The following is a 25,300-nucleotide window of genomic DNA, read 5'->3' as shown; positions in this document are numbered from 1 at the left end:
CTAACTTTACACTTTTTTCAGACATACCTAACACAACTAATCTTATTCCATTAACTAATCCAGACCCTGGAAAAAGTCTATATTTCAGCTTTATAATAGTATACATATTACAGTACATATTACCATATGATTTAAATTAAATAAACCACATGTTTTTAAGTAACCAAAGCAGACATGGCCTGGATTCCCATGTTATTTAAATGAAAATTATTTTATTACGTAACGACTTTTTGGTGCATAATTAAGAAAAATGAATAATTTTCCCCAAAACTTCATGCCCAGACCTTTAAAATGAGACCTCTCCCAGCTTTCTACGGCCTCCCGTTCGCTCACAATTTCATTGTAAAATTTTGGGCTTACGGAATTAGATATATAGATTACACATCTACCATAGCCATAATGTTCTACAATTTTACCTAAACAATAGAGAAAAATAAATTATCAATTCGCAAAATATCACAAATTATTCATGAAATGAAAAACATATACATAACTGTAAACAATCCTACTTTGACAGTTCTCATTGCGAATCACAGTTTTTTGTTGCTGCTTAGTTCAAATTAGCTGTTTTCATAAATGCAAAAAAAATATAGTGCTGCACCCTGTTGGTAAATCTTATAACTTTTTAATGCTTTTCCATATCATAGAACCAACTTTTTTAGTTGAAACAGCTGACTAAATTCTTTAATTCCCTTTAAATATGAATACTCATAAGGTTAACATGGGGAATTACAGAGCCACTGGGGCGGAGCCCGAAAGGATTTTTGAGATAAGAATATGCCTATATGTTAATCGGGAATGTAAGCTATGATCATGCCAAATTTTAGCCCAATCCGTCCAGTGGTTTATGCGTGATTGAACTTCAAACAAACAAACAAACAAACAAACACACAAACTTTCACATTTATAATATTAGTAAGATTAAAATCTATTGTGATTATTTGTTTGTAATGCTGTATTCTGTTATGTTTATTTCAGCTTAACTTAACCAATCAATAGTTTTTTTATAATACTTATGAAGTCAAACGGGTTGAAGCCCGTGGGTAACAGCTAGTTACTATATATAAAAATTTGAAAGAATAGCGTTTTAGTCCCTGGGGACATCAAAATGAAAAAGTTAATCGGTCCTGGACCTGGTCCTGGGGTCTTACCATGTCACCTACGGTAATAGCTACTTCCCTATAGAGAAATTCGCTAAAATCAAGAAATATGATAAAAGATTAAAAAAAACTTTTGTCTTGACACTTATACGTAGATTAAATGTACAAGGCGTCTAAAACTACATGTTCTGGGATACTTCTATCAATTAGTTTCTCATTGTGAAATAGTCATAAACATTATGTGGCAAGATTTAATTATTATGTAACTATTTAAACAGAAAGAAAATATCAAAAATGATTTTAAAGCATTGTTGGATATTTAAGTTCCCTAGAAATGTAATAAATTAACAATGATCAAAGATGGCTCATCCAGGGCCGGATTTACCTTTATGCCGCCTGTAGGCTACAAGTCCTCATGCCGCCCCTTATATATGTATATATTTACTGCTGAAAACATATTTATAGGAAAATTACCCCCGCTCTACCTCGTGGTAATATTTGGTTATTCATGCGCACAGACTAATTTTTGCCGATCTGCACAGTACCGCTCGGTAGTCGGCGATCGAAAATACACGTGCAAACATAAAATATAACCTACGAATACTATTACTATATAATCATTCCACTCAATCATACCAATCAACTCCACCTGTATACTATACAAAATAACATGTATCATAAATTTTTGGATTTATAAGGTTAATGTTACGTCAAATAAAATGCATTTGAGATCATTCTTATATATAAGAAATGTATACATTTCTGTGCTATTGAATATCTTTTAATGCTGGAAAATTGTTAAATTAAATTTAGATAGTTCTGCAAGGTGAAATTTAAGTTGACGAAATTATTTGAATCACTGGTTTATTAGTTGAAATATTTACGACAAATAAACTTCGTGTAATCCAATACAAATATTTCATTGAGCGACTAACAAAACTGATAACTAATTTATTGTGTATACAGTATTTAAAAGGCTTTCTTGCGAGCTTTTTTAGTTGAAAACTCTTTAATGAGATCTTCATAAGAAAGCTTTTTTGTTAAATTAGCTTCTATACATAGTAGGGAAAGCGAATTCAGCCTGGTTTCAGAAATGCTTGTTCGTAAATAGTTTAAATAGTTAAATAGTTGGTCGTGGCTGCCGCTCCTGGTCGTACATCCACCAGCTGCAGCCCGCCTGAGAGTCGCCAGCTTCCAGTGTTGCCAACACCAGATCGCCGCTCGCTGCGTGTTGGCGCAATGCGATTGTACATATTAGATTGTGTAATAATACGTATGTCGAAATAGAAAATAAGAATGTATGAATATTCTAAAAGCTTTATTTAAATGACATGTATACTTGAATTTGTAAGGAAAATAATATTGCATGTAAAAAAAATTATTTTAATTTTTGAATCTGCCGCCCCTAAATTTTGCCGCTCTAGGCTGCAGCCTACTTAGCCTATTTAGAAATACGGCCCTGGGCTCATCCAGTTTGGAACCATCAAAAAGCTAATGACTTTTCTCAAGATCAAAAAGTGACTTTTGACTCTCAAAGAGCAGTGTGAGCTACTCACTTGCTCACTTGTTTTCATGGTCTATAACAAATTGTGTGAAGCCCAATAACAATTTTCTCTTCTTAACAGTAAATATTTTGATTTAAACAATAATATAACCATTCAAATTACGATTGCAGGGAGTGGTTTGTGGACCCAACTGGAAAATATAAGACTACGGGGAGTCTGGTCCGAACCAAAAAGTTGTGCGAAACTCTCAAAGTGATTGCGCAAGAGGGAGGAAACGCGTTACACGATGGTACTCTCACCAAGACGTTCGTTGACGACGTACAAAGTATGGGAGGCATTATCACCGAAGACGACATGCGGAACTACAAGTAAGTGGAGTAGAGAATAGACAATAGACAATAGACAATATCTTTTATTACAATTTCATCACGAAATGTTACAGCGTCAAATTTAAATAAATTGTATAACATTGGTATAATAGGTACAAAGTGAAATGGAAAAGCTTCTTCAGTGTTGTGTGTGGTCTTGCCATGCAAATAACTCCTTTAGGGTGTAGGAAGCTTTGTCTAGCAGCCATCTCCGTAGCTTCCTCTTCATCAGCACAGGGCCTCCAATTTTCTAGTGGTCTGGTAGCTTGTTTAGTATCTTCACTCCTGCATACAGTGGTTTCTTTTCAAATATTGCTGTTCTGTGGCCAGGCAACACATAGTTCCCTGGATATCTGGTGTTGTATTCATGTATATGTCTTTGTTTAAGCGGGTCTTTGGTTACACAGTAATAAACAGTATCTAGGATGTAGATGGAAGACACCGTCAGAATTTTCAGGTTTTTTAAGGCATCTCTACAGCTTTGTTCTTTATTTATGCCTGCTATTATTCTGATAGGCCTTTTCTGCATAACCAGGGCCCGGTTAAGATTGTCCATAGTGGATCCACCCCAGACAGTAATGCCATAGCGTACATGGCTTTCAAACAATGTATGGTATGCAGTCCTCTTTGCCTTAACTTAGTCTCTTTGATTCGTTTTATGTCAAAGCGAGCTGGCCCGAATTTTTGGCACAGACAAGCTACATGACGATCCCAGGATAAATTTTCCTCAATTATGACACCTAGCTGTTTGATTTCTTCAGCTGCTGTCAGGTTGGGCATTTCAGATACTGTAGACCTTTTATTTCCAAAAGTCATTTGCTTGGTCTTTCTTTCATTGAGGACTAAGTAATTTTTCATACAGTAGTCCCGTGTCATATAGAAAGCAATATAGGTGTTTACTTCTAGTTGATCTATGTTTCTGTTTGCTGTAAGCAGAACAATGTCTTTTTCAGACAAAAGGTCTTTTTGTATCAGTTTAAACACAGCCTGACGATGGAAACATAGTTTCTGAAAGCGCTTGTGGATTAAAATAATTTATTATATATTGGCCTCGTTGAACTTTTAAATTTAATTATACATTTCACTACACACATATATATATATATATATATATATATATATATATATATATATTTGAACGGATGGTGTTTTTGGCCTGTAGGGACCTCAAAACGAAAAAGTCAATCAGTCCCAGGTCCAGATCTTACCATGAGTCAATAGCTTATTCCCTATATGGGAAATTCGCTAAAATGAGTGCTATAACTGTAAAAAATCACAAAATCTTTTAAGGTTATACGTCAGAGTAAAACCAGGTAGTATCTGGAATTCAAATGGTCGTTTCGAGATTACAATTTAAAAATTCTTTGATAGAATAAAATGGGTTTCTTATCCAGAAGTATTTTAGTAAGCTTTTGAATCTGTTTGTATTATTTTCTTTGTTAAGTGAAATAGGTAATTTTTTAAGAAATTTTAATCCTGCATATGAAGGTTTTTTGGTATAGAATTCTAAATTATGTCTAGGAAGGTTAATTTGAAAGCGTGTGTTATATTTACTTGCAGTGGATGATAAATGAAATTGTTTTGCAAAAAATATTGTCTCATAAATATACAAACTGTAAACTACACCCAATTCAGGAAAGATATTTTTAACTGAATCTGATCTTTTTATTTTCATGATCACTCTAATAGCTTTTTCTTGTTTCATAAGTATTTTATCCTAATTTGCCTTAGTTGTTGTTCCGTAAATGGCGATTCCATAGCATATGTGGGGATGAATTAGAGAATAATAGATTGTCCTAAGAGTTTCCAAGCTGCAAACCTTGGACATCAGCCGCAAGGCATGATTACCAGATAATAATGTATTTACTACATAGTTTATGATATTATCCCAAGATAGATTTTCATCAATGACCAGTCCCAGAAACTTTGTTTGGTTTACCTGATCAATTTTGTCTGTTTTTATAAAAATATTAGGTTCAAATGCTGTTATTGATTGTTTAGTTGAAAGGATATTAGATTTGATTTTGTTGTGCTAATAAGTAGATTTCTTTCATCCAAAAACTTTTTATAGAGAGAAGACTGAATCCTGTTTGAGGATTTTTCAATAATTAAATTGGATTTTCCTGAAAACAAAACATTAGAATCATCGGCAAACAGACACATAGATCCATCACTGACTGGGATCATCTCTGGTTTCATTTCCTTCAAAATAAAATAAAATTGTCTTTCGAATTAAAATACAATCCTTTTAAAAAATAAGACCCTTACACTTTATCACGGTGTGAGATCTGTGTTGTCATTTGGTCCATTATATGCTGTTCACCAAGTCAGGCCAATGTTGGTCACGGCAGACAATTCCCGTTGCCAAGCTAGTTCTCCAATTGGTTTTCAATTTTTTATTATGGTACCGATAGCATATCCGTAAATCTGGGTTATGGTTTAACATCTAAAGGATCTAAATGTTGATGTATTGAAAAATGATCGCAAACATAGGCTATTGAAAGAGATGCTAAAATCAGAGAACATGAGGTACCTGGTCAGTTTCCCAACAAGAGTTACGGAAAATTCTGAAACCGCAATAGACAATGTTTTGATAAAAAATATCAACTTATCCAGGGTAGAGGTAGAGGGTCTGATTACTTTTTTATCTGATCACGATGGCCAGTTACTAAAAATAAAATGTCAAAATTACATAAAAAATTTAAATTTACCAATAAAACAAGAAATACGTAAATTCTCATCAGAAAATATAAATCTTTTCTTAAAGCTACTTTCCCAGGAAACATGGGCTGACGTGTACTATGCTAAGGTTGAAAATAAATACGATGTATTCTACAAATTATTTGCCTTCTATTTTGATCAGGCTTTTCCAAAATTACTGGTACAAAAAGAAAGAAGAAATGTACCTGGATATCTAAAGAGCTGAAGGATAAACAAAAGCAGATAATAGAAACAACTAAGGAATATCGGAGTAAAAAGAGTAGGGGTTTAAAATGTTATCTAGACAAAGGAAAAAATTATATAAAACTGAACTAAATCAAGCAAAACATAATTATTTTCAGAAAAAGATTAAAAATTCCACTAATATTCAAAGAACAGTTTGGTCTATAATTAACTCTGAAGTTGGTCAAAATGAGAGACAATCACAAAATATAACTTTAAAGCAAGATTCTGGCATTGTGTCTGATCCAAATATAATTGCAAACATGTTCATTGAGCATTTCAGTAATATTGTAACTGATCTGACTGGTAATAATAATTCTGTGAATTGTGATGTACCCACATATAGTTTTAGCGATGACTTGTACATTAAGCAAAAATTTGAACTTAAAGCAATAAGTGAGAGGGAGGTGGAAGGAATCATAAATTCGTTAAAAAACAAGTATTCTTGTGGCCATGACGAAATTCCAGTCACAGTGATTAAGGGTGTTAAAAATAACATTAATAAAATTCTGTGCCATTTGATAAATTCTTCATTTGTATCAGGAATACTCCCAGAAAAATTAAAGCAAGCAAAATTAATTCCATTACATAAAAAGAACGACACATCAAATGTATCAAATTATCGACCGTTATCTATACTTCCGTCCATTTCCAAAATATATGAAAAAGCTGTGTATGTACAATTTGATGAATATTTGGAGAGTTTTAAAATGCTGGATGAAAATCAACATGGCTTCCGAAGGGAGAGATCTGTTGTCAGTGCAGCTGTATCTTTTGTTGAAACCGTGATCAACTCAGTTGACCACGGTAAGTATACAACAGGTATATTCATGGACCTTTCAAGCTTTTGATAATGTCAAACACTCTAAACTTCTAGAAAAGCTTAAAATTCTGGGAGTATCAAGAAGATCTCTTGATTGGTTCACTTCATAACAAATAGGTCTCAATTTGTAGAAATATCTCATCTAACAGATAAAAATAAAGTAATGAAATCAAACTCAGCTTATAGACCAGTCAAATTTGGGGTGCCTCAAGGTTCTATTCTTGGGCCTTTGCTCTTTTTGTGTTACTTGAGGGGCATGGAAAATATGATAATCCATAAACAAAATTCAAAATTATGTCTCTACGCTGATGACTCAAATTTAATTTTATCAGCTGACTCATTGGAGGAGATACAAATTTTTTCTTCTAATGAACTTAATAACATTGGAGACTACTTACATGATCATAACCTTATTTTAAATTCTGAAAAACTAAGTTCATAACGTTTAAAACACAACAAAACCGAAAATCTTCAGATCCAACACTAGAATATAAATCACAAAACATCAACAGGGAAAGTAGTATAAATTTTCTAGGTTTAACGATAGATGAGCACCTAAATTGGGATGAGCATGTTAAAAAGATCCTGCTAAAGATTAATTCTGGAGTTTATGCTCTATCAAAAGTGTCTTTTTATTGCAATATAAACACTTTAAAGAATATATATTTTGCTCATTTACATTCCCATATCCAATTCGGCATAGCATTATACGGTTCTACAAAACAAAGAAATATGGACTCTATTTTAAAACAGCAAAAAAAAGCTATCAGGATAATGCTCAAGCTTAAGGGGGATGATTCAGCCAAACAACACTTTACACATCTAAAAATTTTTACAGTTTATGGACAATATATATATGAAGTTATTCTTAATGCTAGAAAACAAAATTTGAGTGAAAACCCGATGACAAGCCACAACTATAAGCTTAGGAAAAAAGTGGGGTTGTTGAACCTCATAGGCTCAAGTTTTATGAAAAAAACCGTCCAATGCAGGCCAAAGATTTTTAAAATTTATCCCCAAAAATATAAAAAAAGAAACAGATTTTAATAAGTTTAAAAAATTACTCAAAGATTATATATTAAATTTAGCTATTTATTCTATGGAAGAGTTCTCCACCTCCCTGGCATAGGTAGCATTAAGTTATTTTAATTTTGTATTTCATTCTTGACTAACTAAAGGGTTGTTGTTATTATTTTACTTGTTAATATTTACTAATGTCATTGTAATTGTATTTCTTTTTATTGACGCTATTCATTGTACCACCTTTGTACAAAAAATATGAATAAAGTAAAGAATATGAATATGATTTTTTTTTTTTTTTTTTTAAAGTGGCAAAAGATAGTCTTGAAGATTAAATTTATTCTTGAAACCCCAATGTAAATTACTTAAGTTACCTCACACACTAATCATTTTACTCATACAGAGCAGTATGGAAAGATCCTATCACTATGAAGCTACGTGACAACACACTGTACTCCACTCCTCCGCCCGGTGCCGGCGTCCTCCTCGCCTTCATCCTCAAAATCCTCGATGGATTCGACCTGACCCCAGACAGCGTGAGTACGCTCGAAAAAACGACAACAACCATTCACAGGATGGTGGAGGCGTTTAAGTACGCCTACGCCAAGCGCACAGAATTGGGCGATCCAGACTTTGTTGAAAAAATCGAAGATGTAAGTGTGATTTTATACTGGGTAGAGATGGGAAATGTCAATTTGCAATGACAGTCAGGAACGTTTCTTAGCTTTTTTTGGTAATAGGTGAAACCATGCCATTATTTTTTTCACCTATAACTTCCTCGTCAAGTACGTGTAGTTGATGGTGATGTACAACATTAATAAAATGATATAATTTATGTTTAAGAAAATTTATTGTATGGACAAAAAGTACAACATCAAACTAAAAATAGAAGTAGTAAGTTAACCATATTTCCTAACATATGTTTTGAATTAAAATCAATTGAATACAGATGGTTAGGTACAGCCACATACATACCAGCCATTCGTTTTAATGCAAGGCAGTGGCGGTTAGCCCATAAGGACTCGCGGACGCCGCCCTCCCAACAATTCATAAATAAATTACATTTCATAAATAAATTACATTTTATATAGTCTTCGGTTAAATCAAATTAAAATTACTCTAACGAGTACTTTAAACAATATACAACATAAATATGTGAAATAATTGGATAATTCAATTCAGTAAAGACTCATTTTTGATCGTCGCTTGCTTTAGTAAGGACGACGCAGACGGCGGCTAGACCGCCCCTATCCCAATACATGTAAATACATGTAGTCTTATGGCAGAACAACCGAACAGCGCTGAGGGTGCCATGACGTCATTCCAATGCTAGTATAGGCGCTTTGGGGCAGAGTCCAAGGTTGCGCGCGCACTCTTAAATCAGGGCAGCCACCACAATCTGGATATTCTGTATTGCAAGCTACCGTTATGATGGGTAGAACTGATGTCGCGCCTGTTTGTCATAACTCAAACCATCTATCTAATTTCTAAAACTAGATTTACAATTTGCCAAGCTGCCTTAGTTTTGTTTTCTGATGTTTTTATAAAATTGCTATTCGCTAGTAATTTTGCTCTTTTTACAACTTTGTTAAATATGTTTTTATAATGCTTAACATATGTAATAAACTGTTGGTCATTACTGAGCTTGGCTTGCATGTGCAATTGTCGTTTTGTTTTACTTGAATTTTTTATACCTTGAGTAATCCAGTTTACAGAGAAAGACTTGGTTTTAGAATTATTATTATTATTATTAAGAAACTTTGGAGGAAATATAGAATTAAAAGTCAAAAGAAAATCACTTAAAAAGTTACTAAAGTTTTCATTTGGGTTCAGGACTGGATCAAATGTAAAATTAATATTTTGGTTTAAATATGTACAAAATTCAACTATTTTTCTTTTTGAAATTATTCTTTTGGTATAGGAACTTGTATTATTATTATTATTACCAGTAGTAAATATATTCTTATATTGCCCAGGGAGGCTCAGGAATATGGCGTTATGGTCAGATAAACCTAAATCATTATTCAATTTGTGGTCTACTTTATACAGTTTTTTGTAATCATGTTATCTATACAAGTAAATGAATTGGCAGTTATTCTAGTTGGCTCATTAAACTGCAAACTGAAACCATTACATTCGACAATTTCCTTAAACCTACTGTCTTGTGATTGCATCATCCTTTAAAATGTTTATATTTAAATCCCCTGTTATAAAAACATTTTTCCTTTTGGCTTTTTTTTGTAAACTAACAAGTAGCTTTTCGAGTTTGTCCAAAAACAATTTACTTGAATTATAATTTGGCACTGTAAGGATAATAACATATTGATTTTTAATCAAAACCAGCTTCTCTCAAAAAGTCAGATATTTTTGCGATTTTATGGGTTTTTATTGTAAAACAACATGCATAAACACAATAAACAACATAAACAACACTTCAGATGACAATACAAAAATAAAATGGTTTTCTCTGTAACCTATTGCCAAACTGTTTTAAACCTGCGTAACAGTATTTTGCTACTAAAAATATAGCCTCATTTAAGATTTCTTTATGCCTCCTTTTATTTTTTTTACTTGTGGACCGTTTTTGAAAACATAATTGCTTCAAGTGAATTTTTTATATAGCACTTATTTGTAAAGCTTTGTCAACTCGCTTAAAGGAACGGCCTAAAAAAGATCTGCAACAAGAAAAAAAACCTGTAGGTATATTTTTATAACCTGTCTACATCCTTCAATAATATTAAAACAACAAATGAATGATGGTCTATTTTCTCTAGCGGGTAGCCAACCTAATGTCTGAGGACTTCGTTAACGAAATACGATCACAGATCAAGGACGATCAAACGTTTGAGGACCCCGCCCACTATGGCGCTGTGTTCTACAACGCTGAAGACCATGGCACGGCACACATCAGCATCCTTGCTCCGGACGGAGACGCCGTGGCAGTCACTAGCAGTCTTAGTCTCATGTGAGTGGACTTTCATTTTTTTATATTCTCTTTTTAGCGAATTTCCCATATAGGGAATAAGCTATTACCGTAGTACTCATGGTAAGTCCTGGCCCCGGGACCGATTTTTTTGTTTGTTTTGAGGTCCCTAGAGGCCATCCGTTCAAATCTATATATATATATTTATATGTGTCCGTTAGTGCGATAACTTAAGCAAAAATGATCCGATTTTGATGAAATTTGGTACAAACCTGTAAACCTACGTTTATTTGAACGAGTTCGCGATCCAGCATAGTCGAACCATGGGAACAGGGGTTTGGGGGTTTTATGGGGTAAAAATGGAGTTTTCCCATTTTTGACCAGCTTATAAATAAGGTTTCCACTCATTGACGGCGCTTCAATGGCGGTTGTGTAAAGTGTAAAGAAAAACCACAACTGCAGTGGGTGATTGTTAAAATGTAATCAGACAAGTTGAAATTCGCTTAGTCTGCAGGTTTGCTGCGACGGGGGTATTTTAAATATAGGATGCTAGGCTCCTGTTGGGAACCGTTTTCACATTACTACACCTAGTTAGATATAGACCCAGAGGGTAACACATATAGATAAAATTAATTGGCGATTGGCGGGATCTGAACGTGGGACCTCAGGGACTGAAACAGTGTTTTTTATCAGTAGAGGAGCTCGCACCCCAGGTGTATGTTATTATCGTTTAATCTTTTCCACTTTAAAAAATAAATCAATTACTAAACATAGTAGCTCAATGGTAGGCCTAACATAACATGTTGCTGAAAGACATTACGTTACAGGTTTGGAGTACCACGTTTGATATTTTAAATGGAAAATTTCCGATATAACCCCTCAGATAACACTTAGGAATGTTTTTAAAATTTTGCACAAAAATAGAGTACCTCTGACACAAGAAATGTAAATTCTCAAATGCAAAAATAAAAGAAATGTATATTGCCAGAAATTTGATTCTGAAACCATTCTGTGGACAGTTTTGGCTCAGGAGTGACGTCAAAGAGAACAGGAATCTTACTGAACAGTGGCATGAATGACTTCTCCATACCTGGACAGAACGATTACCACGGAGTTAAACCGTCACCCGCCAACCTCATACAACCAGGCAAGCGGTCAATGAGCTCCACCTGCCCCACGATCATAGTAGACGATAATGGAGACGTGCGGATGGTCGTCGGGGCCGCCGGGGGCACCCATATCACCACCGCAGTGACATATGTGAGTAGGGGAGGCAGGGTTTGACAATTATCTGCAAGAAAATTCTTACATTCATTATTTTTAAATATCTCGGTGGCATTTTTACATTTTTTATTGTAATAGAGTGATCCAAACCCTGGTTTTGTTACTTTCCAGATTTCAAAACTTTTATCCGTCATAAAGTATGCAAAGATGCATTATACCATAGACCAAGCAACACAAGTAGGCTCGTCATCCAATAGTAAATTGTGAAGCTTGTTTTTTGTTTCTAGTTTGTGTACGTCCACACTGATCGCTGGGGTAGACAAAATTTTATCGTTTAATTTGGTTAAATGAGTTTTTAAATAACTGAAATGACTTGAAACAACTTGTAAACAAAACACAACCTCTACAGTTGGACGTACAGAACTAACGATAAAATTGGCTTCAGCTGTTCCATTTGGATGACAAATCTATTAAGGGAGTATGTTTCATACATGATTATACATTATCAGTAACTACATCTAAATATAAATCTGTCTATAAAACTAAATTGTTTGATGCAAAGGGTAGACAGTGACAAAATTATCTAAGTTGGAAGACTTAATCAAATGAGAATTTATTTACCTACTATCATTGCCCAATATGTATTCTATAACTATTCTAAAATACTATAAATCATTACCAAAAATTAATCGAAACATGATTAAATCTCATCATTAAATCAAACATTTACTCAAAAACGATGATACACTTGACTCTAATCTTTCGTTGAACAACATCATTAATGATAGCCCAATGATAATTGGCATCTAATTCCAGTAACAATCTCGCTTGCAATCAAACTAGTGTCCTTCAAATTTGAAGGCAAGCACCTTAACCACTCGGCTACCCAGACAATTAAATAATATTGCTTCGTTTGCATTTAGGCTGGATTTGGATAATTTCTTACATCTAAAGTAGAACTCTTAACTATTATTCAGATCGCCAAGCTTGTAGTTTACAGTAATTTGTTATATATCTTGTAACTAGGGAACCTGCGCGGCTCACATAACGTTGAGGGGAACTTTGTGCTTAATTGTAGTAACATTCTTAGAGTTTTTATAAAACTTGTTACAAATTGATTTTGAATATCTCTAATTGTGTTGTGAAGGTTCACATACATTTCTGCTCTCAGTTTTGACTGATTACTCCTAATGAATCCTAAACGGTCTCCTTCAATTCAAGTGAACATGTCTAATATATGTTGCAACAAAGTTTTTCCAACATGGAGAACTGAAGAACGTTGTTGCCTTACTGATCTATATATAAAAAATCCAATGCATGTTTGTTTGTTTGTTTGTCTTTTATGGACTCTGAAACCGCTCGACAGATTGTAATAAAACTTTCAGGCATTATTAAGCATTATTCAAGGATGGTTTGTGTGAAGTTTGGTGCAGATCCGTCAAAAGGGCTCCACCCCAGTGGCTCTGGGGTTTCCCATGTTAACCTTATGAGTGCTCATATTTAAATGGAATTAAAGAATCTTAACAGCTGGTTCAACTAAACAATTTGATTCTGTGATGTTCAATAGCATTAAAAAGTCAATAGGTTTACCAACAGGGTGCAGCACTATTATTCTTTTTAATTTATGACAACAGCTAATTCGCAACCAAAAGGTGAGTGAGCGTAGCGAACAAACTACAACCTGGAGGCGAGTTAGGGTAGCAAACGAGCTCTAACCTAAAGGTGAGTGAGCGTAGCAAACGAACTTCAACCAGGACATGATTGAGCGATGCGAACGAGCTCATCTTGAAAATGAACGAGCATTGACATAAAACCACATTAGGACAGGACGACGTCTGTCGGGCCAGCTAGTAATCTATGTGAAGTAAATTCAAAGGTAATTTAGGTTGATTTGAGACATAACTCTAAACCAACGGATTTACTTAATAGGGGAATCCTGAACAATGGGGTGATATCAACCATTTGATGCGTTCCATTTATGAGGTATACCACAAACTCTGGGTTACCAACTGGACAGCCATCATCTGCTTCGGTCGATTGTAACGTCTAATGCCTCTCCGGAATCATAAAAATAAACTTGACCGTAGCGACTGTAATTCCATGGGTGTTATTCCAATAATTCTGTAATGAACTTGACCATTGAATGCATACATATAAGGTCATTATATTGAGTTTGGTCTAATATTGCCACTAACACATACCACAACAAATTAGTTGTTGAAACTTCTTGTTTTTTACTTGAATTGTCTTCATTGTTTGGAAATTCCAGTCAATAAACTTCTATTAAGTTTGTTTGTTTGTGGAACTGACAACGTGACATCGCCGTTATGACATTCGCATCGCATTTTTTCGCATTCGCATTTCATTTTGTCATAAGAGCCAGAAGCTCCCTGACTGCAAACCCGATACCCATAATCAAACATACCTGGGCCCCATGATGTAGGCCGAAGCATACGCACCGACCTTTGGCACACCATGGGAGAGGCTCACCGGCTGCTGAAGCAACCCTTCGGAGAGAGGGTTGCCCCTCAATCATAACCAGGGATAGGTACCGGTTACTTGTTTCCCAAAAGGGCCATAGTGGAATGCTCTGACACATTTAGTGCAAGCAACACTCGGGACCTATCCAATCCCTGACAGGCAAAACCCGCCATCAAAGCCAGGAAGAAGGGGACCACCAGCAAGCTGATGGGGGGAATCCCAACCACCTATTTACACCACTACCCGATCGAGGCCTTACCCAGTTGCTGGGAAACCAGAGGTGACCAAGGCGATAGATCCCTGAACACCCCCAGCGGGCTTGAACCCAGCACCCGATCTACATCGTTTGCCCTTCAAGCCCAACATCACTGCCAGGCCATCAGGGTTTCCCAAAAGGAGGCAGGAATAGAAGTGGGTCCCACCCGGATGAACCTATCCACCATAGGTGGCGACACCCTTTGCTCAATTGAAGTTCCAGGGAGAACTCCCCACACTCTAGATAACCATACCTTCCGGTCTCAGAGACAGGGATTGGCTGATGGAGTACGCCCAGCCGTTGCCCTCACACTGCGGAAAGTTAGGCTCCCCTAGAGTGTCCCCGTGAGCTTACGGGTACTTACCCGATTTCACCTCCAGGAAAGGCTACTTCCAAAGTCGAGGATTTGCCACACAGAATGCTGGTCGCACAGAGCAAGCAGGCCGAAGCCCAAAGAACCATAGTCACAGGTAGATGGGAGATTGATGGCGCACTTCCACCTCTCCGAGAGCTAAACACCCGACCAACCTGGATGGAGGAATGTCACTGGAGGCTCCCCCTAAGGGGCTGGCGCTTACCAGACGTCCATGACTATGGCCTACTTGAAAAGCCGATACCAACACCAAGCAGTTACCTCCCCTTTGGGAGAGCTAGGGTCCGCGTGGTCGCTAGGCCACGTACCCACGCAAGCGTGGGCCCCCTGCGGGACTCGCCGTTATGACAGCAAGAAGCAAACAATTTATTTGCATTTTTTCTCAATTGAAGTAGAGCGAGTAACAAAAACATCAACAATAAAAACATAAGTTCTGCCACAATTTGGTTTTATCTTTACTACTTGAGCTTACCATAGCCAAGGCAGTATTACAGTTTCCACTCAAGGTTTTGAAATGTCTCGATCTGTCAGTGTTACATGTAAACATTTTTTGTATGTATTCATTTGATCTGACATTGGGCAAGTTTACTTTACCACCGTGACAACACGATGTGTATATTCTTCCAAAGAAAGTGGATTGCAGAACTGGGCAACTGGCAAATATGAACTCATCTCACCAAGTGAGTGTGTATCTGGATTCCTTACTGTTAGACCAACCCTCTCGTGTTCTACTCTTCTCATACGCACACCATTACCATTACCAACTGGCGATCGTTGACCAGATGTCTGGATTGATCTTGTTAGATAAAATAAAATAAGATCTCTTATTAACTGTCTGCCTCCTGTTTTCAATATTTCTTCTTGGAACTCGAAGCATTTTCTGTTCTTCCAACAAAACTGATTAACTGTTTACATTGGTCAGTAACCTCCTGAATTAATATAACAAACATCAATATTTACTCCCAAAAAAGCTAATGGGTTTCTTTTAAAAAACAGCTGTTTTTGTTTTAAAATTTGTTCTATGTAACTCATAAGGGGGAAAACGACCTTTGAGACCGCCTCATGCCTTTAAGAGTTGGCAGGAGTCAATAATTTTGCATTGATGTTGACCTCAGATACCAGGCTAAACAGTGGTTCTTATAGTAACAATCATCAAAAATATGCGTTCACGTTGAAGTATATTGATGCACTGGAAGCTTGACTACTGAATAGAAAGTTTTTATGTGATTCCAAAATTTCCTTGTAAATTGCTTTTTGGATTTTAAAAACTTTTTTTAGAGGTTGAAAAAAAATCACAGTTTAGGTATGTGGTGTGTCAAAATAATAACAATTAAAATTAAAAAGTATATAGCAAATCAGATTCACGGTTACAATAGATTTAAAATGAGATATTTTGGCGAGACACAGCGAGGGATTATAGGGATTGCCTCAGCCAACCTGAGCTTGATAAAGTGTAATTATTCCAGCCTATACAGAATGATAAAATGCTAATTTGTTTTTCAGGTCATAATGCAATATTTATGGTTGGGAAAGTCAATCAAAGAAGCAGTGGATGCAAGCAGAATCCATCATCAGCTGTATCCAATGGAGATTGAATACGCATATGGAGTCACTTCTGTAAGTAACCTTGTTTTGCTTGGTTGTAACAAGTTAAAAAATATTTTCCTACAGTTACCTAACAATGTACATGTTCTCTCACTGATTTGAGAAAGCAAAGTGGCCAATTCGCTCATCAGTGAGACAATGTTAACATTGTCTCACTCTAATTACTTTGTCTCACTCCAGATTTGCAACGTGAAGGCACGAAATAGTGAGCGCGTAACATGCAGGCAATGTCGTATGCGCGGGAAATACGTTGGCAGCACTGGCTGTAAATCAGCTGGTCAGCTGTTGTACTGTTGTATTTGTCACTTCAAATTAAATGTTATATTAAAAGTTCACTTCTGTGTAAAAATAGGTTATGTTTCTTCACAAATTTATTTGTTTTATGGTAACTGTAGGAAAAGTATAATGTGCAACTCGAGTGCAAAGTACAATTGCCTCACTCGAGAAACCATTCCTCACTCGCCTACGGCTCGTGAGTAAGGATTTCTCTCGAGTGTTTCTCACTAGTTGCACAAATAACTATTTCCTACAATTAATTGTTATCTACAAAAGAGCCACCTGTAAAATAGCGGCACTGATTAGAATAAGTAAAAGAGCTGATTCGTACGATCTTTCATTTTGCAGCACTCGTGTTGATTAGTAATTTTTTTAATACTTTCCTGCACTAGTTTTTTACTTTGAGACACTAGTTTTCAAATTGCTACAGTTGTTTTTACTTTGCGACAATAGGTTTTGCTTTATCTACATCTTTAGTGGTGTGACACTAGTTTTACTTCAATTCACTCAATTTACTTTTCCGCAATAGTTTATAGTTTGCTGCATTCGTTTTTACTTTCTCACACTTGAACAGGCGATATTGTATGGACAAGAAAACAAGTAGTAAAAGAGCTGATTCGTACAATCTTTCATTTTGCAGCACTCGTCTTAATCAGTAATTTTTTAATACTTTCCTGCACTAGTTTTTTACTTTGTGACAATAGGTTTAGGTTTATCTACATCTTTATTGGTGTGGCACTAGTTTTACTTCAATTCACTCAATTTACTTTTCCGCAATAGCTTATAGTTTGCTGCATTTGTTTTTACTTTTCCACACTTGAACAGGCGATATTGTATGGACAAGAAAACAAAGTAGGCGTCAATGCTTAGTTTACTAAATAAAAACGTTAACACTGATGTAACTTGTTTTCTTTTTAAGTAAGTAAGTTCTTCCTTATGTTTTATGTTAACTATACGAAAATTGTATGAATGACTCGGACATAAAGTATCTTTACTGCACTAGTAGATTAATAGGGTTTATTAATAAAATAATTTGCATTTTTCAGCCATTAGTCAAGAGCCTACAAAAACTTGGTCACAAAATGGCACGATTTGGAGTCAGAGGCTCCATTGTATGTGCTATCGCCAAAAAAGGCGACCGCATTTACGCCAACGCAGATTATCGTAAAGACAGTGGTGATGTTTGCGGGTTAGACTGAAGAAGATTTTTTTCAATCGTTTGAATCTGGCCCCAATTTTTTAAAATTCAAATTTGTTAGTTTTTCATAGTAATAGTCTCGTCTTTTTCGTTATCACAACCGTATGTTTTCCTTCTCTTTTAAGTTTTATAAAACATATTCTTTTACTTTATTTTCAGAACTGCATATATTCTAGTTTTTAAGCAAAAAATCCAAAATTTGCTGTTTTGCAATAATTTATGAAATATTGATTAGGGATGGACGAGATTGAATTTTTAGTTCGAGACGAGACGAGACGAGATTTTTTATTTCTCATAAAATTTCAAGACGAGATCGAGACGGGATTTCCCTTCTCATACACAACGGGAAATGCACGTTCAAAATGTTTACCTGATTTTGTAACATTGTTAGATGACTGTTTAAATACAAAAATAATGATAACAGGCAAGAATATTTACAATCTTTTATTAAAAAACATCAGCATAACATTTTTTTATTAATCACGCCTAACTTATTAAAAATGCCTACGATTAGGAAACATAGTGATAACAGTTAGGATAGAGTTCAACTTATCCTAAAATAAAATAAAAGCAATATTAATTTTTATAAAATAGTTACTTGTTTTGGCTTTTTATAGTAATAAAACATTCCTCACACTGCTTACACTTAACAAAACTTCTCAAATGTTATTAAAGTAATATTATTAAAATAATTAAAATAATATTTACATTTATAGAATTAATTAAATAAGAATGCCTTCGCAAAGGAAACGCAACTACAACACGCTCCTGTATTGCGTGTATTGCATTGACTTTCTGCAGGCGTTTTTAATTTTTTTTTTTTTTTTTTTTTTTTTTTTTTTAATTCTTGTCTTGATAAAAATCTCGGCCAAAAAGAAATCTCGTCTCGTGTAACGAGATTTAAAATTTCCCGAAATTTCGAGACTTGACCATCCCTAATATTGATTATTATTATTAATAAAATAGGTAAACACTTAATTGACAGAGCCTTTTATTTAATTGCAGATTTTCACAATACCCCTTTAGTTTGGAGTAGTTTTTCAGTCAATTTTGTTAATTCACATAATCTTCTTGATTACTATTTAATTTTTTTATATTCTGATAATTTAACTCTGACAATGCACCTATTCTGTATGTAGCAACACATGTAAAGAATGTTATGTGCAAATAAAACATGTCTATGTCGTCCATTATTCTCAGTTTAGAAAATACATTTTGCGCCTGGCTATTTTACAAGTTGAAAACACAACTTATTAGTGAAAAAATCTTGTATTGTATTCAAATTCATTCATTTTAACAGTGTTAGTATTTTTAAGTGGACTTCCCGTTATTTCCCTAAAATGAGTGAAAACTATTTTAACAGTTAACATATCAGAAGTGTTTTTTGAAATTTGTTTTGTAATAAAAACTGTTTCATTAGTATATTTTATACTCAAATGTTTTATTCCTTTACATTCCATATTTGAATCCATCATAAGGTAAGGTCGTAACTCATTTTCATGTTAACAGTTTTAATTTCAAAACTCGTTTTGCTCTCTTTTTAATGAAGTTAATGTACACAATTCGCAAAGCTTTCAAATGTGACTGTGATCTTAATAATACAGTAAGGTTTGTTATATACACAAATTTTAAAGAGCCTCGATATAAATTTGATTGTATTAGTGCCTCTTGTTATAGTACTTAATGAATTGCTATTGTTAATAAGTTTTATATAAGCCAAAATCTACTGCTATTCCTTCAATTGTTTTGGAACATAAGTTGTTAATTACATAAAAAATTGTGATCTTACAAAATAATGGTGTTTAAAAATTATTTTCACATCCTACTTATATTGAAGCACAAGTTAACACGTTCGCTCAGAGGCGGATCCAGGACTTTGCTGAGGGGGGGCGTACTTACATTTTTACATATTGTGTGGAATTTTTGCCATAAGTCATAGGTATTTCAAACAACAAAAATGTGTGAACTTTATGAGGGTTCAAAATAAAACCCGTTTTTGAAGTTGGATTCGGTTTACTGGTATTATTTTAAAAAACCTGAATTGGTGAAAATTTTTTTGGTTTATTGGTTGTTATGCAATAATTTCGCCACGATCATGAAAGTCGATAATGATGTCCCCGCGATCGCAAAATACAATGATGATATCTTTGCAAATTGCAATGGTGGTAGGTGTTCATGTATTTTCCGGATGTCAGGATAAAATAACTAGTCTTGGCTTTCGTGGAAATGTTCAAGATATTTCCGAAATCGCGGTAGACGATGATGGTGTCTTGGCACCCACGGGTTTGTTCAAAATGTTGTCTCATTTGCAAAAGACGATGATAATGTTTTGGTGTTCACAGAAGATGCTCAGACAAAATATCCTTTATTCAGTCGAATGTTGTCAAAATGAAAGATACTACAGTGGAATACACTTGCAGGGTTAAGTATGTTACGAGGGAAAATACATAAATTTGTCAATTTCTGGCAGTTAAGTAATTATTTGGTAAGAGTGTAGGCCAGGCCCAGCATTATTCAATGTCAGGCCTACCCGATAGTTGAGCATTTTTTTATGTTCTGGCTGGATCCGCCGATGCGTTCGCTGCGGGAATCCGATTGCAGTCGTCAGCAGCAAAGGTGTTAAAGGAGGGAAACAGTACATAATCTCCTTGCTTATTCAGAACCATTACAACTTGAATTTAAACTTGGATGGAAGGTTGGAATTCTTTTGTCCACGTTGATCCTGTTCTTGTAATGCTACCATTTTGTTTTTCTTCAGAATTGTATACACTATCTAGAAGTATTATTATTAAGTCTTCTTTATTGATTCGTATGCATCTTGTGTCTTGGATCAGTTGTATTCCTTTTGCCCGTCAACTAATCTTTTTTCACTTATTGTATTTATTTAGTGTTGCTTGATTTTTCTCTCAAATGTTTATTTTGCTCTATTTTAAATCCACAAATCTTGCCTCAATAATTGCCAGTTGCTGTTTTTATTTTGAGTTTATTTGTTATTTACTTTGCGCTATTAATTAATTCTTATTTATTATGTTTCAAACGTACAGTATATTGATGATTTAGTATTACTGATTGTATAACTTTGTATCTTTATGCATGGCACTTGTTGTACAATGGATTTTGCAGTAAATAAATTGAATTGAATTGAATCCTGAATTAAATTAAAGCCACCTAGACTCAGCTAAATCAATTTTTGAGATGGGTAAACTATCAAAATCTACACATATGAACTATTTATGTGTTATTCCAACAAAAAATACTGACCATTCCAGTTGTGTCGCAATACATCTTCAGAGCAAGTTCTCAAATCAAATTTTTTTTAAACCCCCAACAACTGTTTTAAACCCAAACAGCTGTTGAATTGTTGCCTGGCCCAAAGATGGATTGCTACAATACATACAAAATGTCTGCCAATATTTTACCAGTTTGAAGACGGGAATTTCCTTCTAGTTGTTAAGCCGGAAAGCCGGTTTTTTTAATGGAACTGGTAAAGTCGGAGACCATCTGAGCCGACCCCTCGCACCGTCTCCTAACTAACAACAAGTGGAAGCATGCCCCCCATAGTGATAGTGCGAGTGTTCCCCCCACATCCCTACCTAAAATTTGTTAGGCTGTGGAACATCAACCTATAATATCAAAAATTCAACAACAAAAAGACGACAAAATACAGCCATCCAAAGAATTACAAAGTGTTTTTGTCAAACATAAATTCATCAAATTCTTCTGAACTTACAATGGCAACTGAATAATTAACCAATAAAAATACTATTAACAAATAAATAAATAACAATACTATTAATAAACAACCAATAATAAATATTTCATGGGGGCCCTTTGAAACTTAAAAGAAAGTTTTTAAAAATTTGAAAATAGTTCAAAATTGTAACTTGAGGACGGGTGGTTGTACACATTGGCAGTGGTCACACTAGCAGTGGGCGGTGGTGGTAGAAGGCGGAGGGCGGCTTACTGGTTCCAGGAGCAGGGTAGCTGGCAGCCCGAAGAGGGAAAAGGTGTAGTGTCTCCACGGGCGACCCTCTCCGAAGACAGCAACTGGTAAAAGCCTCCCATCCGGAACCTCATCTGACGTTGGCACACTTAATTCATGACTTTACAGACGATAAAAGGTTTTTGAACAAAAAAGACACTAAACGATTTACACAGATACATTTTAACAAACACACAACAGTCTAGACAGAAACGGATGACAACGGGCCTTCTCCTTAACTACAACCTCACAGGGCAGTTTGGGTAATTTTTCCCCTTGTGAGCAACTTAAGTTTTTGGGCAAAGACCAAAGATGTACTTTCTGGTAACAATCTCGCCTGATGTGCCCCGCCCCGATTGACCACAACCACAACCATAGCAAACAGTTTGATTCAAACCTTCATGATGAAAAGTGTCAAAATTCACACCCCGTCTCAAACAATCTAACATTTTGTCACCAAGAGGTTTCAGGCAAACAACACCAGCAATTTCATCACTAACTGGGTCAGCCATGCCTGGGAACTTTCTCAGGTGCAGCACCTCTCCCAAAAACTCCAACAAAGGTTCCACCTCCAAACCATCAACTGGACGAATCTTGCTCAAAACAGCAGCGTTTGGATTGAGCAGTGGTGCGAACAATCCCATCTTACTTTTAGTCAGTAGTTCCAAACTCCAAAAAAAATCAACAAGAAACAATTCACAAACTTAACTTAAAAAAAGGTTCTGGACTGAAATGCCTACGATCAGATGAGGTCCGAAACAGAAGAACCTGCCCATACACACCACCTTAGCCACCAAATGAGAGCACGGACTTTCACCAACATACACACATACACTAAATAAATACACCTAACACTTGTGTGGTGGGGTGAACACACAAACAATGTTTTAATGAGTTTGGCCATGCTTTTGAAACTCTTGCTCCCGAAGGATGCGAGACACTAATCAGATTCTACCAAGGACTCGGCCAAAAGGTCGAGCTCCTGATAAAAAAAATGTGCATACCCCGCTAATTTAGGAATATTTTTTTGGGTAGGCCTGACAAGGATCAAGAAAGAGTTTGACCGGGGACCAGAGGTTTGAAGAGATTTGCCCGCAAAAAAGGGGTGATTTTAAAATTTAAATGCAAAATAATTAGTTTGAATGAATGTGTTGAACTTTATTTATAATAATTGAATTTCTTTATTTATAATTTTGAAAAATCTGCTAAAAATTTGGTTAGGCCCGGGCCTACCTGGCCTGCCCTCTGGAGCTGCCCCTGTGTGTCAGATTGATGATACCGTTTGATTAGTTTGCTTGAACTAGAAGGTATGAATCTGAAATGGTTTTAATCAGACAAACAGGGTGTTTCCCTATCCCTACACTAATTTATACTTTTAGAAATTTAACATGGGTCTTATGGGCTTATTGGTTGCCACGGCATAATTTGCAAGATAACAAGAAATAGCAGCAGCATACCTGCAGGAGAATTTCCATTTGCCTGATAGGATTGTCAATTAAAATCTATTTGAATACATTAGGTTTAACAAGTACCTAGGTTTGCTGCTACAGGGAGTGTAATAAAGTTTTTTTTATTATTATAGCTTTGTATAAAACAAAAAAAAATGCCAAGTTGTTCAAAATATATCTATAAACAAGCAAACTACAACATTTTACAATGTTCTCCATAAGAATAAACATGGGAATTTTATTCATTTTTTAAATTTTCTCCCTAACCAATAACTGTACAAAAACACTTTGATATACTAAATAATTTGGTTCCTGCTATTTAAAATGGTTTAGAGTGAAATTGGGAAATATTGTATTTTGAAAGTCAAAAATGAGAAAAACCAATTTTTACACCATTTAGCCTCCCCCCCACCCTCTGTTAAACCCCGTTCCCAGTTCCCATGGTCCGATCATGCTGGTTTGCGAACTCATTCAAGTTAATCCCGCCTTACACCATTAAACCAAATTTAATCAAAATTAGACAAAAATATATCTCAAGTTCTCGTGTTTACAGACACGAATTTGAACGAATGGAGGTATTGGCCTCTGGGGACATCAAAATGAAAAATCGGTGCCAGGCCGAGACCTTATGGCAATAACTACTTTCCTTTAGGGAAATTCACTAAAAGGTCAACAAAAGAGTCATAACATTTATGTAATCTTTTTTTTACTTATTCATGTTATTTTACAATCTGCTCAGTACTGTGAACAATTAGTAAAAGGGATAATATAAATAAGTGACTTGACCAAGAATCTCCCCAGTGAAAGATCTTGCAAAATTAAATAGTCATAACTAAAACTATACAAATCGGTATGGGAGTTCAAGAACTTTCCCAATTTTCAGTCTGTTGGGAAAATCACTATTTTCCAGCAAGTTAACGGCTATATTGTTCGGGTGGGTTTCGAGTTTTTCTTGATATTTCTTGCTAATTCTTCATTTCTTCAATTACTGTAGGTATTTTAAAATCTTTGTGGATTGTTTGAATTGAGACAAACCACGGGGCATCAACTATTCTTCGTTGCGCCTTTGAATGAAATCATTGAATAATTGCTAAGTTGGGTTTACTTGTCGTTCCCCAAAGCTGTATCCCGTACGTCCAAATAGGTTTAATCATAACTTTGTAAAGTGTGAGATTTGGTCAATGAAAGCTTTGATTTTTTGCCTAGGAAGCCAGTTGAGTTTACAAACCTTCAAGTCCATTTTGTTGTCTTTTACACCAAATATGTGTTTTTTCAAGGTTAATTTTTGTTAATCTAATCATCGAAACAAAACTACAAAAATGGTATAATTATGGACGTTGGAATTAAGCGAATACACGATATTGACTTATAGCCATTCCATTTTTGTGAAACAAATATAGCCTACCATTGACTTTGAAATCATAGTCATTTACGAGAAACAGATGAAGCCATTGACTTTGGATACTGCAAGTAGACATCCCATTTATGTGAAGCAGATGTGCAATTGACATTGACTTTGAATAATGTAAGGAGAGATCTCATTTACGGATTTACGTGAACTAGATTTAGCATTGACTTATGATACTGCAAGTATAAATCCCATCCCAAGTAGCAAAAATCGTTGGCAAATCGTTGGCCCAACGTTTCTGTCGATCGTTGGCCAACGGTAATTTTGGCACTCAGTCTTACGGTTGGCCAACCAACCAATTTTTGCGGAAGGGCCAACCATCCCATTGGGCATAAACATAAAAAACACAAAATAATAAAGATTTTGT

At 35.2% G+C, this 25,300-nt stretch overlaps 1 protein-coding gene across 1 annotated transcript in view; it reads left to right on the top strand.

Moving 5' to 3' along the window:
• The window catches only part of LOC128992775 (scoloptoxin SSD14-like), a 40,065-nt gene extending 21,283 nt beyond the window's left edge, over positions 1 to 18,782 (top strand). Inside the window, exons 5-10 of the mRNA XM_054416519.1 lie at positions 2,776 to 2,973; positions 8,163 to 8,412; positions 10,534 to 10,724; positions 11,702 to 11,942; positions 16,520 to 16,633; positions 17,944 to 18,782. Coding sequence (XP_054272494.1) covers positions 2,776 to 2,973; positions 8,163 to 8,412; positions 10,534 to 10,724; positions 11,702 to 11,942; positions 16,520 to 16,633; positions 17,944 to 18,096 — 1,147 coding nt within the window. The 3' untranslated portion in view covers positions 18,097 to 18,782. The remainder of the gene's footprint in view (positions 1 to 2,775; positions 2,974 to 8,162; positions 8,413 to 10,533; positions 10,725 to 11,701; positions 11,943 to 16,519; positions 16,634 to 17,943) is intronic.
• The last annotated feature ends 6,518 nt before the right edge of the window (positions 18,783 to 25,300 follow it).

The sequence above is a fragment of the Macrosteles quadrilineatus genome, unplaced genomic scaffold (genome assembly GCF_028750875.1).
Source record: "Macrosteles quadrilineatus isolate MER2022 unplaced genomic scaffold, UCM_ALF_1.0 Scaffold_1__1_contigs__length_201487025, whole genome shotgun sequence".
In the NCBI taxonomy this organism is placed as follows: Eukaryota; Metazoa; Arthropoda; class Insecta; order Hemiptera; family Cicadellidae; genus Macrosteles; species Macrosteles quadrilineatus.
The sequence above is the reverse complement of the archived record's forward strand: the minus strand, read 5'-3'. Positions and strand labels throughout refer to the sequence as shown.